This window comes from Macadamia integrifolia, chromosome 13 (genome assembly GCF_013358625.1).
Source record: "Macadamia integrifolia cultivar HAES 741 chromosome 13, SCU_Mint_v3, whole genome shotgun sequence".
Classification (NCBI taxonomy): Eukaryota; Viridiplantae; Streptophyta; class Magnoliopsida; order Proteales; family Proteaceae; genus Macadamia; species Macadamia integrifolia.
The window spans coordinates 27,327,999-27,344,534 of NC_056569.1; the positions used below are offsets into that span (position 1 = coordinate 27,327,999).

General features: G+C 38.8%; 1 protein-coding gene across 3 annotated transcripts in view; it reads left to right on the forward strand.

Moving 5' to 3' along the window:
- LOC122059399 (COP9 signalosome complex subunit 7-like) overlaps positions 1-16,042 on the forward strand; it is a 28,146-nt gene extending 12,104 nt beyond the window's left edge. The window contains exons 3-9 of one of the 3 annotated variants that reach the window (XM_042622166.1): positions 297-385; positions 1,451-1,540; positions 10,027-10,071; positions 10,174-10,244; positions 11,187-11,325; positions 15,148-15,256; positions 15,703-16,042. In XM_042622166.1, the coding sequence (XP_042478100.1) occupies positions 297-385; positions 1,451-1,540; positions 10,027-10,071; positions 10,174-10,244; positions 11,187-11,325; positions 15,148-15,222 (509 nt within the window). In that variant the 3' untranslated portion in view covers positions 15,223-15,256; positions 15,703-16,042. The remainder of the gene's footprint in view (positions 1-296; positions 386-1,450; positions 1,541-10,026; positions 10,072-10,173; positions 10,245-11,186; positions 11,326-15,147; positions 15,257-15,702) is intronic. The other 2 variants (XM_042622167.1, XM_042622165.1) reach the window with 2 other exon arrangements.
- Positions 16,043-16,536: the final 494 nt, after the last annotated feature.

Below are 16,536 nucleotides of genomic sequence, written 5' to 3' on the forward strand. Positions count from 1 at the left end.
ATTTAGCATGCGTTCCAATTGAATTGGCCACCACTGGCTTGGGTTTTTAGACTGGATGCTCTGGAGGGATGCTGTTCAAAGATTTAGGTTCCTTATAAGGTTGCTGTTACTTAGAAAGCTTTGTGCATGTTGTCTCTGAGCCAGCATGCTTGTAGACTACTGTCAACTGATTTACAGATTTATGATCTTATTATTTCTGCTTCCATTTCTCCATTATATTAATCCTTATTTACAGAGATGAATACATGTGAGACATGTCATGTTGGCTTCTTACTGTGCATACATATGGCTGATAGGTAATGCCTGCCGTCTCCCATCTCTAGTACCTGATCAAGTCCTCAAACTAAAGCAACTTAGCGTGCTTACTCTTGCTGAAACAAACAAGGTATTTTATTCATTGATTGTTTGCTAATTATTCTCCTAGCTGTTGATGTTTTATTAACATCCATAAGCTTTTATCTGTCTCAGGCATGTTCCTCTGGCTCTGTTTGTTTCGATGTAAAATGCCTGGGAGTAAAATAAAGTAGGGAAATGTTTTACTTCTCCTATATTATTTTACAAATTGGACATAGAATAGTAGATCTCATTGTAAAACTTCATGTTTCTTCTTATTTGTTTCATATGAAACAAACTCTATAAAGGATCCATGTAGCCGACCCCATTTAGTCGAGATAAGGCTGAGTTGTATGAAACAAAGTCTATAATTAGATACTTTGTGTTCCTTATTTTTCTTTTGCCTATTTGAGATCGAAACCACAGCCTCGTGAACTTGTGATGGCTTATATCTGTTAGTGCATAGCAAGTATTGTATAATGATCTGATTATTCTGCTGTGTTATTGTGGAGGCGTTTTTATTTCATTTTCATTTAAGGCAAATAGCAGCTGTTTGAAAAACTACTGTTATCTCTGTTGTAAATTTTGAAAATTGAGATGCAATTTAATTTGTTTCCAAAGCATAGTTGCTAAATTTGGCAAGTCAACTCTGTCACTTGGTTTAGTTTTGCCAGTTTTCCAGCATATCCTAGTCAAAGTCCACTTGGATTGTCAAGGCTAGAAAATGCCCTTCAACCTGGTGATGTTCCCAGGTTCTTGTGTGATCATTCACTTTCCTAATTGGTGACTGTCGGATGTCCTTGTATCAGTTAAATGTAAGCAACTAGTGGCCTCTTTTGCAATTTGAACCCTATGATTGTTGCCCATTTACTGTTTCTCATCAAATTATTGATCTGCACGTCTATATTGGGAGCTGATTCAAGTCATTGGCCCACCGCATTTCTGTTTGAAGCACATGATTCTATGTTTTCTGCTTTGTTTGTAGCACTTTCTTGGAATTGTGTAGACGATCCTCATCAATTATAGTGAGCCTCATTTTGGTTATGACAGCTTTTGTCCTAATGTTACTTGCATGTTGTACTTTACTAGTTTAGGCTCTAATTGTAGCACTTTCCAGGTACTCTCCTATGATCAATTAATGCAGGAGCTGGATGTTACAAATGTACGTGAACTTGAAGACTTCCTTATCAATGAGTGCATGTATGCGGTAAGTTTTTTGTACCTCTGATACTCCTTGTGATTGACCAATTCCAGCAAATGAATTCACCTTCACTGTGGACTAGGAAGCAAAGTGAGTCAAGTGACATTGGCAATCTTTGATAGGAAAATTGATCAAGTTGACTCAGGAGTGTAGTCATCAATACTTCTCCCTTTTGATTTGATAAATCAATACAAAATGTGTTGAGATGCACTTTGCTATGGTAATTTCTATCCTTTTATACCTAGCTTTACTCCATACTCTTGTAGTATGCAACTAGTGGTGTGGTGATGTATTTATTGTGAGTTGTGACAAGATCAGAAACTTTAAACCAGCACCTGCAAAGGTTAGAAGAAAAAGAAGAGAAAGAATGAAGGAAAAAAGGAAGAAAGAAGTGTAGAGAAGAGAGCTAACATATTGGAAGAATAGAGAGTATACCCAGTCGGTAGCATTATCATGTATTTATGACATTAAGAATAGCTGAAATTACACGATCCCTGACTACTAAAATTAGTGTCAAAAGCATCCCATTCACCAGAAATATTAAACTCTTAACACTTCCCCTCAAGTTGGAGCATAAAGATCACCCTTGCCAGCTTGGACAGCTTTTAAGAAAAGCAGGCCAAAACAAGCTTGGTGAACTTATCACCTAGCTGGCTTCCAGAACTAACAAAAGGATTAGATATCAGCTTTCTCATTTCAGCATCCCATGTGAAATAGAAATCAACTTCGATATGTTTTTTCTTTTCATAGAAATGACTGCCATCAATGTAGATAGCTGCTTGGTTGTAACACTACCTATCAATGGGCATATTATTGGGAATATGAAGTTGTTGAAGAAGTAACTTTAACCATATTAGCTCAGTTGCAGCATGAGCCATAGCTCTATACTCAACTTCAGCATTAGAACTTGCCATTGTAGTTTGTGTTTTACTCCTCCAGCCGATAAAGTTACCACCAACAAATGAACGATAGCAAATGGTCGACCTCCTATCTCCTTCAGCATTAGCCCAATCAGCATTAGAATAACCAACAAGATAAACATGTTTGTGAGGCTTGTAAACAAGACCCTTTCTTTGGCCACCATTGAGATATCTCAAAATACGACACATTGCTTTCCAATGAGTCTGCTTAGGCGTCCATGAACTGGCTTATAACACCTATTGCAAAAGATATGTTACTCTAGTCACGATAAGGTAAATAAGTTTACCAACTAATTTCCTTTATTGATGCTTATTAGCTAACTCTTTATTATCATAAGTCCTGAGCTTTTGGTGAGGATACATGTGAATGTCGACAAGTTTAGAGCTACCATACCAGTCGCAAACAGAAGAGCAAGTTCATATTTCCTTTGAGAAAGACTAATACCCTTCTTACTGCGAGCAACCTCAATACCCAGAAAATACCTGAAGGCACCCAAATTCTTTATCTGAAAGTGTTGTTGTAAATAGGCTTTGACATCTGCAATTTCAGATGAATTGTTATCACAATTGATAATATCATCAACACAAACAACCAATACTCTCACCTTGGAATCCTGACAACGAACAAACACAAAGTGATCAGAACAGCACTGTAAATCCACAGTAACAACTGTACTGAAATTATCAAACCAAGCTTTGATTGACTGTTTCAAACCATAACTTGCTTTGTGAAGCTTGCACACTTTCCTTTCATTCTCCCCTTGAGAAACATAAACATTAGGTTGTTCCAAACGCACCTTCTTGAAGCAAATCACACCATACAAAAATGCATTCTTTATGTCAAGCTGATATAAAGGCCAGTTAAGGTTAACAACCAAGCACACGAACAAAGTTCATACATTCTAGAGGAGAAATTTTTTCAAAACAATCAACATCATATTTTTAGTGCACCCCTTAGACACCAAACGAGATTTAAGCCGCTTGATAGATCCACTAGGGTTATACTTAATGGTATACACCCAATGACACTTTACTAGCTCATTATCTAGAGGGACATCAACCAGAGTCCATGTCTGATGACAAAGTAGTGCATCCATGTTCTCATCCATAGTTGACGTCTACCCAGGATGAGACAACTCTTCTCGTAAGTTTTAGGAACATAATTCATAGACAAGGAAAATGCAAAATTATGAATGGAAGGGGGAAGATGTGAAATAGAGACAAATTGATCAATGTAATAAGCAACTGGAGACTTTTAAGTGCAAGAACAAGCGCCTTTCGGAAGGGACATTGGTTAGTCAGCAGTGGAAGAGGAAGGACCAAGTTCTGTAGAAAAAGAGTCTGCTTGTATATATAGCTGTAGAGAAGGAGCAACATCAACCAGTAGAGGTGGCTTAGGATGGCGCAGATACACTTGTAGTGATACTGATTGAAATAGAGGAAGGATCCTCAAGAGGAATCAATGTACGATTTGGAGAACTGAAAGATTCATTCTCCAAGACATTATCCTTAGCAGAGAAATATGGAGTACTTTAAAAAAGAAAAGGCAATGTTCAAAATTGGGTAGTTTCGGAAAAATTTCGCTATGTTTTGGATTTCAGTATCATTTCGGTCAAACCCTTTTGTATAACATGCATGGTTTCAATTGCAATTTCGATGAAATTTCGACCATGTTTGGAGTTTTAGTATCGTTTGGCGAGTTTAGATTCCAAAAAGGTGAACTTCCAAAAAAGTCTTAGTTTTTGTATTCTTTTTCATTACGCTCATTTCTTTGTAATAATTAATGAACCATGTATAACATTTGATGATTATGAAATGGTTTCTAGTTTTATGTTTTAGTTGTTTTAACTTTTTCTGAAGGGAAAACTACCATGGTTTATGAAGAAAAAGACCTTTGAAAAAATTCCCAGCTGGGTGGCTGTTTTAATTAAATTATGTGTTCTAGTACTAAATTTTGTGTATACAACATCGAACAACATACACTACCACCCTAGTCCATGGCCAAACTTCCATTTGGCTGTGTTTTTTACGATATAAGGGTTCCAATATTAAAGGGACTAAAATAGGGTATCCTAGAAGTTTTGGGAACTAATTTGACCAATTGGGCCTCGAAACCATCAATTGAAACCAGCAACTGAAAATCAGAGTTTCGTGGTTTCGCGAAATATTTCGGTCGTAACTAAGCTGAAACTGAAACCTTGAAAAGAGTTAACATCAACACTGATATACTGTTGTTGTGTAACAATATCATAACGTGGATATCCTTTTTATTTTTTTTTGTGTACAAGAAGATCGAAGAAATACATTTGATAGCCTATGGAGACAATTCATCAATATCCTTTTGTTTGGACCTCAGTTTTTCCTACTTTGTTTTGCATGGATCCATGACAATTCAATGTAGCCAACCCCATTAAGTTGGGATAAGGCTGAGTTTGTTGTTTGTTCTTGTAAATTATGAACAAGTAGAATAAAAAACGCAAGGTGGCAAAGAAAACAATGGAGAGTTTGAAAAATGACAGACATAGGGGATTGATTTTGAAGAATAGATTAAGGCATTCGATGAATTAGGTAACATATAGTTAAAACAACATCCCCCAAACAATTCTTAGGAACACTCGTATGAATCGGCAAAGAGCGAGAAATATCTAATAAATGTTTATTTTCTATTAAACCATACCATTCTACTAAGGGGTATAAGAGCAACTAGTTTGATGAATAATACCATGCTTGGAACAAAATGATGAGATCTCAAGTTGAATATACTCAAAGAGTACTATCATAATGAAAAACTAAAGTGAACACCAAATCAAGTTTTTATTTCATTATGATATGCTTTAAAAATAGACAAGAACTCGGAATGATTTTTTAACATATGCAACCAAGTATTTTAAGTCAACAGAAAATGATCGTCCATTAAAGTAACAATATATGAAAAACCAGAACGACTCTTAACACAACACGTACCCCCAGATATCAGAATCAACCAACGGAAATAATGACAAACTCCTAAAGACATCATAGGTAGGAAAAGCAGTATGATGATAATTTTTGTGTTCTCATAAACCTCACTCAATCTAAGAAGTAGATTTGCAACTGTGAACCAATTTTTGAAGCTTAGATAGAGACAGGTGTCCTAAGAGATAATGCCAGTGATTAGGATAAACACCTCGAGAAGTAGCAGAAGCAGCCGTAGTAGGAGAAGCACCATCAAGATGCTAGAGACCATCCTCCTCACACCCTCATGCCCTCCACCACTCTCTGAAAATCCTTAAAGACACAATAAGAAGGATAAAATGTTACAAAAATATTAAGAGCTTTTGTAAGTTGACTTAGAAAAAGAAGAATCAATTACCTAAGTGGTAGGAGATGAGGTACTGAGAAGAATGACAATACATGTCTGGGCTAGTGTAGTAATGGATTAGGAATTGGATGACTGAAGCTGTTGTCTGGTTCATGCGGCATTGAAGCAGATTGCCTTCTCCAGATAAAGAAGCAAGATTAGTCACTAGACAACACCACTTTAGACTTCCATCCGTCAGTGATGTGTTAAAGAATTGTTTGTGTCCGCTGTGGTTTACCATATTTTCCCCAATATTTATGAACGATATGACTTTACCAGTGTCTACACTGATGCAAAGCCTGGTGAGTTTGCCATCCTCTATGATCTCTTGAACCATTTACTCGACCTCCGCCTGAACACAACCTCCTCCAGGGGAGTTTGAGCCACAACCACGATCACCATTGCCAACAAAAAAAGCAGAATCGTCCTTGGAAGAGGAAGATGATTCAATTTCATTATGTGAGGGAGGGAGATACAATTCGTTGGATGCGGCAGAAAGCTCCCTTCATAGAAGGGACCTTTTCACCAAGAAGAAATTGACTTTTTTTTTTTTGGATGAATAAATAAATTCATTACCAAGAGGAGAAAGAATATACAAGGGGATTAAACTAGGGGGGAGGGCAAACCTAGAAGGAACAAACCTGACAAACCAGGGGGGAGGGGAAACAAAACTAAGCCCGAAGGCAACAAACCAAAAAGGGCCAAGGAGATCTAAGGTGAGGGGGAGGGGGAAATAATGGTAGAGGGGATGCTCCATGATGTAACAATAAGCCTGTTCCTTGGGGTATTTCTAATAGGGTGGGAGTGCTGAGAGGCTATCTTGGAGGAGACGTCAAAATAGATGGCATTCCAAATCTTGCCAATTGAGCGAGAGTTGGAGGTCCGTCTTCGAAGATTTCTCTCCATCCAGATATGGTTGATGGTGGCGCAGAAGGCAAGCTTTTTGACAGTGTCACAAATGGAAGAACCAACATATGTCATGTCAACCCAGGCCCATTCTGTACTAAGAGGAAGCACTCTTCTTCTTGAAGGCCAGCAACAACTAAGAACCTTCTTCCAGACTGAGGTGGGGAAAGGGCAGGAGAAAAAAAAGATGGGCAGCATCTTCAATACCGTTATAGCAAAGACAGCAAGAAGAGGTGACCTGAATTTGCCAGTAGATCAGGAAAGACTAGGTAGGAAGGCAATTGGAGATTGCACGCGAAGCAATGAAATTGTGGCAGGGGATGTGGCCTTTAAACCATATTATGTTGTGCCAAGGGACAGGGGTGCTTAGAGTGGATAAAATCCCAAGTAGAGGTGGAACTAAATAAGCAAGAGGAAGAAGGCATCCATGAAATATTATCATGTCTACCACAGTGACCTGAGGGGAGGGGAGGAAGCGCAAACCAAATGTTTGTGAAGGGGGAGAGATAGGAGGGGACCATGTACTGATGCACCATCACGAAGGATGATATTGAGCATGGCGGACCATATCGAAATCCTCTACGACGAGAGAATTTGCAGAGGTTGGCGGAGGTTACTTTGGATCATAGTTGTCATGGCGTCGCCAAGGCGGCGATTTGGCGTCCTGGCGGAAAAAGAAGTTCATGGCAGTGCTACGATTTACGTGACTCACAAATGGCGGTCGCCATTGGCTGATAGGCGTCGCCATGGCACAACCATGGACTCCAACTCACGCTTGATTCACAAGCGGTTGATTTTTTGTAAAATGCAGGGTGATTTTGATAGGGCTATGTTGATTTTTGATGATTTGATGTTGCTTAATATTGGTTTTATATGTTATAGGGTATATATTGTAGGCTTGCAGCATGCTAAATAACTTTAGAAAATAGGAGAAATAAAAAAGTAGCATACTAAATAACTTTAGAAAATAGGGAAAATAAAAAATGACACATGGGCGATTTGACCGCCATGGCAACGCCATAATGAGCGATTCATCGCCAAATCGATTAGCCACCCCTCCACCGCCTTGGATCGATTTGACGCCGTGACAACTATGCTTTGGATTGCGATACATGTCAGAGGACACGTGGACGGTTAGATGGGAGATTGGAGGCTGGGAAATGGAATGGGTTTCGGTTGAGAAACGGGTTTTGGCTGAGAAACGGATCGTCTTCTCCCAAAACCGATCAAAAGCTAGAGTTTTGAGAAACCCTGAGTTTTAAAATCTTTTCCCCCTTTTCTTCTTCTTCATCCTCCGATTCACACTATTACTTAAACTCACAAGCCTAGAGAGCCCTATCTTTCTTAAGAAATTATTTGAAGAATCACTTTTCCTTTTCTTGTTCTTCCTATGTGCCTAAACTGATTTCCATGTTTATTATTCAATCTAAAGAAGTTTTCTGCTTATTGTTGCTGTTCACCATGAAAACGGACTCAAGCAAACAAGCATATTGCCTACCTCAGAAGTCTAGAAAACAAACATCGACAACTATTGGGAAAATCTGAGTCAAATGTGGGCAAAAGTTTACCAAAACTAATTCATATAAATTGCATCTCAAGTGTGGGAAAAAAGTTGAACCTCGAATTTAACCAAGACCGAAGCCTAAGTCTTCGCGATTTGAAGGATCGAAGGAGGGAGAAGAAGAAGAAAAGGGAGAAAATGAATTTTGAAAACTAGGGTTTATCCCAGTGACCGATCGGTTTTGGGAGAAGATACTGGCCGAATGAAGCAACAACCTGTCTCCCAGTCGAAAAGTGAGCTGACCGTCCACTTGTGCTGTGATTTTGTGACACGTGTCGCGATCCAAAGTTACCTCTGCTAGATTCTCTTATTGCAGAGGATTTCGATCCTAGCGGACCGGCTATGGCTAGAGGAGTAGATATATCTGGGGTTGGCAACTGAAAGGAGAGGGAGGTTGAGGAGTTGTTACCTATAAAGTAGCGGATACCCTTAAGCACCTTAGCTCTGGTGCTGAGAGTGTTGCGCCAGACCCAAGAAGCATCAGTGGAGTGAGAGGTAGTTTGTCATCTCCTTTTAAAGGAAGGAACAATGACGGGACTCAATGGCCTTGATGGTGGAGCTAGGGAGGGGTGAAGATGCCAGACCAGTAAAGATACATAGATTGGATAGCAAGCTCGAGGTGACTGGCATAGGAGAGGAGCTTACCTTCCAAAGTTGCAGCCTTTTTTTCATGAGGTCTAACATTGGGGTGCAATGGTAGGCAGAGAGCCTGGCAGTAATGAGAGGCAACCCCAAGTACTTGACAGGAAGATGACCGTGAGAGAAGCAAGTCATCTCCAGGAGATGGGCTTTTGAAGCATCAGAGTCGCTAGAGAGGAAGAGATGGGATTGACGAGATTTAAGAAGGTTGATGTGAAGACCAAAGAGATTTTCGAAGAGGTGAAGAGAGGACATAATGGATGTAATGGAGCCAGGGTCAGCTTTGGAGAAGATCATGACTCATGAGATCATCAGAAAAGGCAAGATGGGTGAGCAAACTGATTCTTTGTGTAACCTGTTGGGCCGATTCCCAGTCAAACGTAGTTACCAAGATCTCTTCATCTAATGGCTGAACCATAATCAAGTTGGGTTTCTAACTTGAACCACTCAAACAAGCATCAATGTAACCTCACAGACATCCGTTTCTAATAATAACTTAAACTATTGTACCCTAGCATGTACACTACCAGTAGGGTTTCTAAAATTTCAGGGTATTACAATTACTTTATCTTTTAATAAAAAAATTCCCCCCTTTTCTGCTACATTGAGATGAAAATTGAAGTTTTGCAATGCTTTTTTATCCGATTAATCTGTCTTCTTATTTGATATGTTCAGTCATAAATTCATATGGTTTTTTTTTTCTCTTATTGTGCAATGATATCTCGAAATTATTCTTTGAGGCCTTCATTTTTTGGAGGCTTACATATAACATAGGCCAGGCTGGTCAATGCCCAGATGCCCAATCTGCTTGCCTTTGTCTGCCTCTAGAGGATCATGGGCAGGACAAGATCTTTCTCTTTTGAAGAGCAGGCATAAGCTTTCCAAGTTTGGGCTTGGAGCTTAATCTATACCTGAGGGAATGGCCTAGAGTAGTTTATAAACCTTGAATGGGTTTTGCCCTTGTATAGCTTGGGTTTTTCTCTTTGGGTCTTAGTTTGAGCTCAGGTTTTCTTTGTACCAGCTCCTGGTTAATGTGCAGCCCATAGTTTGAACTTCACATTTGAGGACAAAGAAGACAGTGGCTAAAAGAAGTACATGATTGAATTTTTTTTTGGTTCTTATGTAGGGCATAGTTAGAGGAAAGCTGGATCAGTTGAGAAGATGCTTTGAGGTTTAATCTCATTCCCTTGGCTTTGTTTTAAACTGTATTGTTCTATTTAGTACATGAATGGAGACCTCTATTTGAATATCATTCTCATTTATGTGGGCGTAGGTACAATTTGCTGCTGGGAGGGATCTGAGACCTGGACAGCTCGGGAGTATGATACAAACATTAACAAGCTGGTAAAATTTTGGGTTTAACTAATTTGTCCAATGATAGAACTTTTTGGATAACGTAATACTAAATACCTGAATGATATTGAAGATTAGGCCTTGCATTTTATGATTTCAGGTCATCTTTTCACTATGGTTCATTAAACATAGTTCATCCAGGTGGCCTAACCGTATGAACAGAACTGTGTCACCAAAAGGTGCCAGGTGTCGTCTTACAATTCCTTGAAATATCAATAGAAAATTTGTTGTAGTTTTCTTCAGAGAAAAGAAGGAAATTTTCATTCTGCTAAGTGGCAATTGACTCAAAGGCACATTTATTGGTTAAGCCAATCTTCCAATCTCCCCTATTTAGTAAACCCTGCTTTTCATAGTCTTCCTGGTAAATTCAGTAATGATTTCAAAGCATCTCATCAATCCAAAATTTCTTTGATTAGGGGAGTCACTATCCACCTAAAATAACTAAAGAACTTTGAAAGAGTAGGTACAGAGTTCGGCTGAAAACATTCACATCTCAGTATTAGAAACCAGCTTGACCTGAGTTGTTGTGCATTGAGAACATTGTTATAGTTTGTACTTTTGTTTTGCTCTTATTTTGCTAACTTATCGGGTTTTTTCTGCTGTCACAATTCACATATTTTTGTGATCTTCTTCTTTTCTAGACCTGGAACTGTTGGCCATTCAAGTTGGTTTTGTTTCTATAATGTGGTCAAGTATATTTGCATCATTCAACCTTTGAATGTTGACATTCCATATACCTCTGGTATTGCAATTGTTGAGCAATAACAGAATTTCTTCTGTAGTAAGATTTCTTATATTTTTCTATTTCTTGGCTGCCTTTCCATTGCTTTATTAATTTGTCATGTGGAAGTCTCTTTTGCAGATGTGTGAATAGTTGCTGTTTTTTTCAATCATTGAATTTGCTGCCTTCACTTACAGATAAATTTATTGTAGGTTGGGTACTTCAGACAATCTCCTCCTCTCAATTCAGGAGAAGATAAAATGGGCAGATACGATGAGTGAGTTGGACAAGAAGCACCGGAAGGAAGTTGAAGACAGGGTTGATGAAGTGAAGAAATCTCTCTCCCTCAAGGTCAGTTGGACTCACTCCTATTTGCTGATATTATCCCTTTATGTTATTCAAAAATATTAGCTGAGCATGGTTTGTAGAAGAGCACCCTTAACGTCCACAATTTTTGTTCCCCAGCATATAAAGAAGAAGAAGAAAGCCCAGAGTCACTGCACTCTAGCACTTACTGTTTGGTGACCTTTAAAAATCGACATGCCAACATTGCTCCATACTGATTTAGAGACATGAAAATCTAGGATGGACGCATCAACTTTGTATTTTAAATGGAAAAACATCCAAAATGTTGTAAGATATAATTACTCACGAGAAAAGATAAATGCATAAAAGAAGATTAAAAAAAAAAAAGAAAAGAAAAGAAAAAAAGAAAGGACTAGTAAAAGTGGCTTTGAATGGCTATCGTATCTAATGTGTCAGAATTCTCACTTTGATTTTTGGTGGATCCTGGGTTCTGTGGTGAATTTTAGGAGTCATACAGGTTTCTCAATAATTTATGGGTTGACTGATTGGTCAATTGATTGAATTTGCATTCACTAAAATATTTAGTTGATTCTTTTTAGTACACAACTAGGCTATGACTATGACTGTGTTTTTGGCATATATTAACTTCCTCAACTACCAATTGGACAGGTGGGGTGGTTGGGCCATATTTTCGTTAGTAAAGTATTAGGTGTTTCCCTTGGGTTGGCTTGTTTTAAATTTTTATCTTTTGAGTACATGGCATTGGTTGCGTTGTAAATTATCAGTTAGTACTTTATGCCATTATTTTTAGGACGTGTGTGTAACCAAGGTTTGATATAAACCGAAATTCAACTGAAACTGAGCATGTTTTGGCTGGCCATTCGGTGGTCAAATTGCCATATTTTGGCCCAATACTTCAGGGAATCCTAACTAATCATCTTTGGTCATATTGGAACCTTTAGATTGTACAAAAAACACACACCTAAAATGGTTTCGTACCCTAGATTGGTAGTGTATGCCATACCCTATTGTATACTTTCTCAAATATAGCCTATTCTATATATAAATTTAGGGAGAGGGATAGGCATGCTAGCAGGATACCCAGGTATCAGGTATGCTAGCAAGCCTTAACCGTTGGATCAGAAGAGCCAAATCTACACCATTGGGTACTTGTCTTATCAAACCTACCCAGCCTCGACGCTCTACCGTCACTCTTCTTCTCCCTCACTATCTCCGTCACCGTCATCGGTGAGATCGATGGCCTCATGGTTGGGGCGGCGACGGAGATATGGGTTTCGCTGTTGCAATTATCTTCGTGACTCCTCAAAACCCCTTTTCTCTTCTCCTTTTGGTGAGCTTCATCTTCTTTGTTTCTACTCTTCCTTTATCTTCATCTATCTCCTCTGTAGCCGTTTCTAAAACCTCAAATCAAATTATAATTTGTGCATTTCAATTGATTTATATAAGGGTTTTGCTTGGTGTAAAAGCAGTAGTTCTCGTATGCTGGCAATGGCATGGATTAATTCTCCCAATGTTCAACACTTCATAGATATCACCGTTGGGGAAGAATTCGTCTGTGGGGTACTAGAATCTGGGCAAGTCAAATGTTTCGGAGCAAACATGGATGTCGTCGGAAAAGAACCAAACGGACGGTTCCATCGTTACCGGATTGAAGCAAGCTTGTGCCATTTCAATTGATGGAACCCTAGTGAACTGCTAGTGTCAAAGGGCTAGAACCCTAACCGGAAAGTTCTCCTCAGTGGCTTTGGGGGAAACCATGGCCATGGGGTGGTGGGAATTTTGGTTATGGTGTAGTGATTTTTCTATTTGTATTTCCTGGACCTTGTCAACCAAAACCACTTCATCTCCACCACTGGCGCTGGCACTGACATTTCAAGCTGCTCCGCCGGGTTCCTCTTCCTGTAGTAATCGGATAGCCTATTTGGTTGTTGGCATTGTAAGTGCAGCTTGTTTGCTTGTAGTGATTGGCTTCTTCTTGCACAGATTTTGCAAGAGACAAGTATAAAAGGTTCATGATTCAGGGAGATTGGAAAGAACAACGGTGATGGAGACGGAGATAGTGAGGAGGAAGAAGAGTCATGGTAGAGCATCGGGGCTGAGTAGGTTAGGTAAGACAACAAGTATCCAACGGTGTTGATCTGACCCTTCTTATCCAACGGTCCAGGCTCGGTAGCATACCTGATACTTGGGTATCCTGCTAGCATGCCTGTCCTTTTCCCATAAATTTAATATTAGATTATACAAAATTCAGTGAAAACATCTAAAATATGCATTGGGAATGAAGAAAAACATTTAATATTACACATTGTTGAAGTGTTACCAGGACAAGTGTACACCCCTATGAAACTGTTCCTCCAGCTCTATGTCAGTACCACAGAGTTCTGGGAAGGCTCAAATCATTTGGGGAAAAAGGATGCACCCCTAAGTTTGGATCTTGTACAAATCTTTCTCAAATGCAAATCGTTGCTGTAGATGGTTGTAATAGTCCCCAACACTTTGTTCCACCAAGAAATTTGGGTGATTTGTAAAAAAAAAAATACCAAATTTGGGTTTTTTTCTTTGGAATTTTTTTCTCCCCTCTTAACAGGCGAAACCACTCGAATGAAATTTTTATCAATTTCTGTCAGGACAGTTCTTTTATATGCATTGTTATTGAAATGATGCCGAAACTTAGTCGAAACCGAATTTTCAGATGAAACTGTGAACTTTTGGTTGAAAATTTGCATACCTAGTGAGTCAACTTGCCTTTTGTTTCGACCTTTGTCAAAACCGAATTTTTTGCAAAATCTCAGTTGTTTCGACCGTAATTTCAAACCATGTGCATAACAAAAGGTGCAACCCCTAATTTAATGTCATGGCAAAGTCGGATGATAATTAGGAAACTATGATATACAATTATGTAGCATGTGAAATATAGCAGAAATTAGATGACCAAACTAATTAAGGGAATCTCATTGTATGACATTGGTAAATGCAATGAGAGATGCATATGAGGGATGAGTACAAGCTAATTGTTGATTCATTTTTTAATTTGGGGGGGGGGGGGATTATTGGGGGCTATTGGGTTAGCCATTCTCATGTGCTCTAACGGAAATAGGATATGTTCTCAAACATTGGTAGAGGAGGAAGAGGTATTTATTTTTATTTTGATTGATGGAGGGGAAGAGTTTGTGAAGTTATAATTTCGGACTGTTATTCAATTTTTCTTGAGATTTTGCTGATTTTCTGGTGCTGTGCTATCCTCTTACTCTCACTTCTGCTCCCCCCTTTGTTTTTGCACGGGTCCATGTAGCCAACCCCGTTAAATTCGGAGAAGTCTGAGTTTGTTGTTGTTGTTATGATGTTTATGTTGCTGTTGATGATTGATTTGTATTGTATATGGGGATAGAGAGAGGGGGAGTTTCAAGAGCTTGGAATTGTGGTATTTTTCTTTTTTGAGGCTCAATTATGTTACTATGTTAAAGACTTATCTACCATTAATTTGCTATTACATGTGGTATTAACTACAGTTTCTCTTGATCTGAAAAAAAAAAACTGCAGCAAGTGGGGTGGGGTGAAAGAATTATCAATGTCATTGAATAAGGAAGTTAAATATAATTGGGTCAGTCTCTTTTACAGTTCCACCCCCAGGGCTAAAAATGCAGCAATCGGCTTTGGAGGGTTGAACCAGGAGTTCCTGAGGCTATTTATTGCATGTAAACAGTTAGAAACTAGAGTTGCTGGGTTTTCAATTCCTATTGTTCTTTGTTTCCACCTTTTGTACTGTAATGAATTTATTTTTCTTCATCTATAAAAAATAAATACTTGGGACGTGTTGGTCGATGTGTCTTACTTACGTGGTGGCAGAAGTTACAAACTGTAAGCAGGACATGGATTTCCGGGGGCATGAAGAGATCATCTACTCTGAACCTGGTGGAGTGATGGATTATGAAGAAGATCGTAGCCGTCCCAAGAGGTAACACGTCTTGCTCCATAGATGATGATTCCACATGCTCAACAAACTAAAGGAACTGAAATATTTCCATTTTTCTTTGCAAAGTTTGTATTTTCAGTAGAGCTACACCAGGATGACCTGAGATAATTTCAATGGGTTTATGATATATGTTAATCTTCTGTGCCTACCAATGTCTGCCATTGACAGATACAAATGCACACATGTACACTTGTTTAATTCTTGTATATGTGAATTAGCCATGTGAGCAATTCATAAATTCTTGGTACTTAATATTCGAACAAGGAAGTTGCATCTTTGTTAGTATACCTTGTGGACTTCATGTTTCTAGTGTACAACTCTCGCAAGTATCCCCAACATGGCATTGTATTTCCTGGCCTACATTGTATTCTTGCATCCTCAATCCCTCATTCTTCCTTCTGATCTTTGGTGTGGGTTTGAAAATGCAGGAGACGGCCACCCATATCTTGAGGTTACGTTTTAAAAAAAAAGGTGGGTCCCATTGGACAGTTCTTTTCCGGAGGTTTGCCAGATTTTGGTGATGGCATTGCGGGATGACATAGTCTCTGCTTTTGGAAGTATTATGGCCCATTAATTTCCTTGCAATAAATCTGTGCAAACTCAGTGTATTCACTATATTGACGATGGATGACATGCTTATTTTTTTTTTTAGTTAAATTTGATTATTTTAGTCTAATCCTGTGGGAATTTGGAAGAACAAAGTTCACCTTGAAGTGAGGCTGGGAAAATCATACAAAGTTGAAGTCATTGAAGAGTGTAATTTCATTTCTTCTGCTGCCTTTTGATGTCATGAGAATGGTGCTCTTTCTGATGTAGCGTATGAGTGCATTGGAGTCCAGATGTGATTAATTTCAGGTTCTTTGGAGCCAATGGCTACTCCCATCTCCTGGATTTAAGTGGAATTTTGATTCATAAAGGATGTAGTTGGTGGCCATTATGAATCAAGTTTTCTTCTGAGAACATAAATAAAGTCTTACATTTGAATTGGGCCTTTGAAAGTTTGGGTTGATCTGAGTCTAATTTAGACCTGCTTATACACAGCCCGTGTTTGATAAGTCATATGCACGTGACTGGGTGGACTTAAGCCTGGCCCTACTCAGCATTGCTAATAACTACCCACTTGTTCATGTCCATTAAAATGTCTAACCTGTTGGAGTATTTTAAATTTCAGAGTTTGAAATTCGGGGTCTGGGGGACCTATTATTTGATAAGGTTAGGGAAGGAAGTTATTCCACGGATTCTGATCCTCTGCAGCGCCAAAG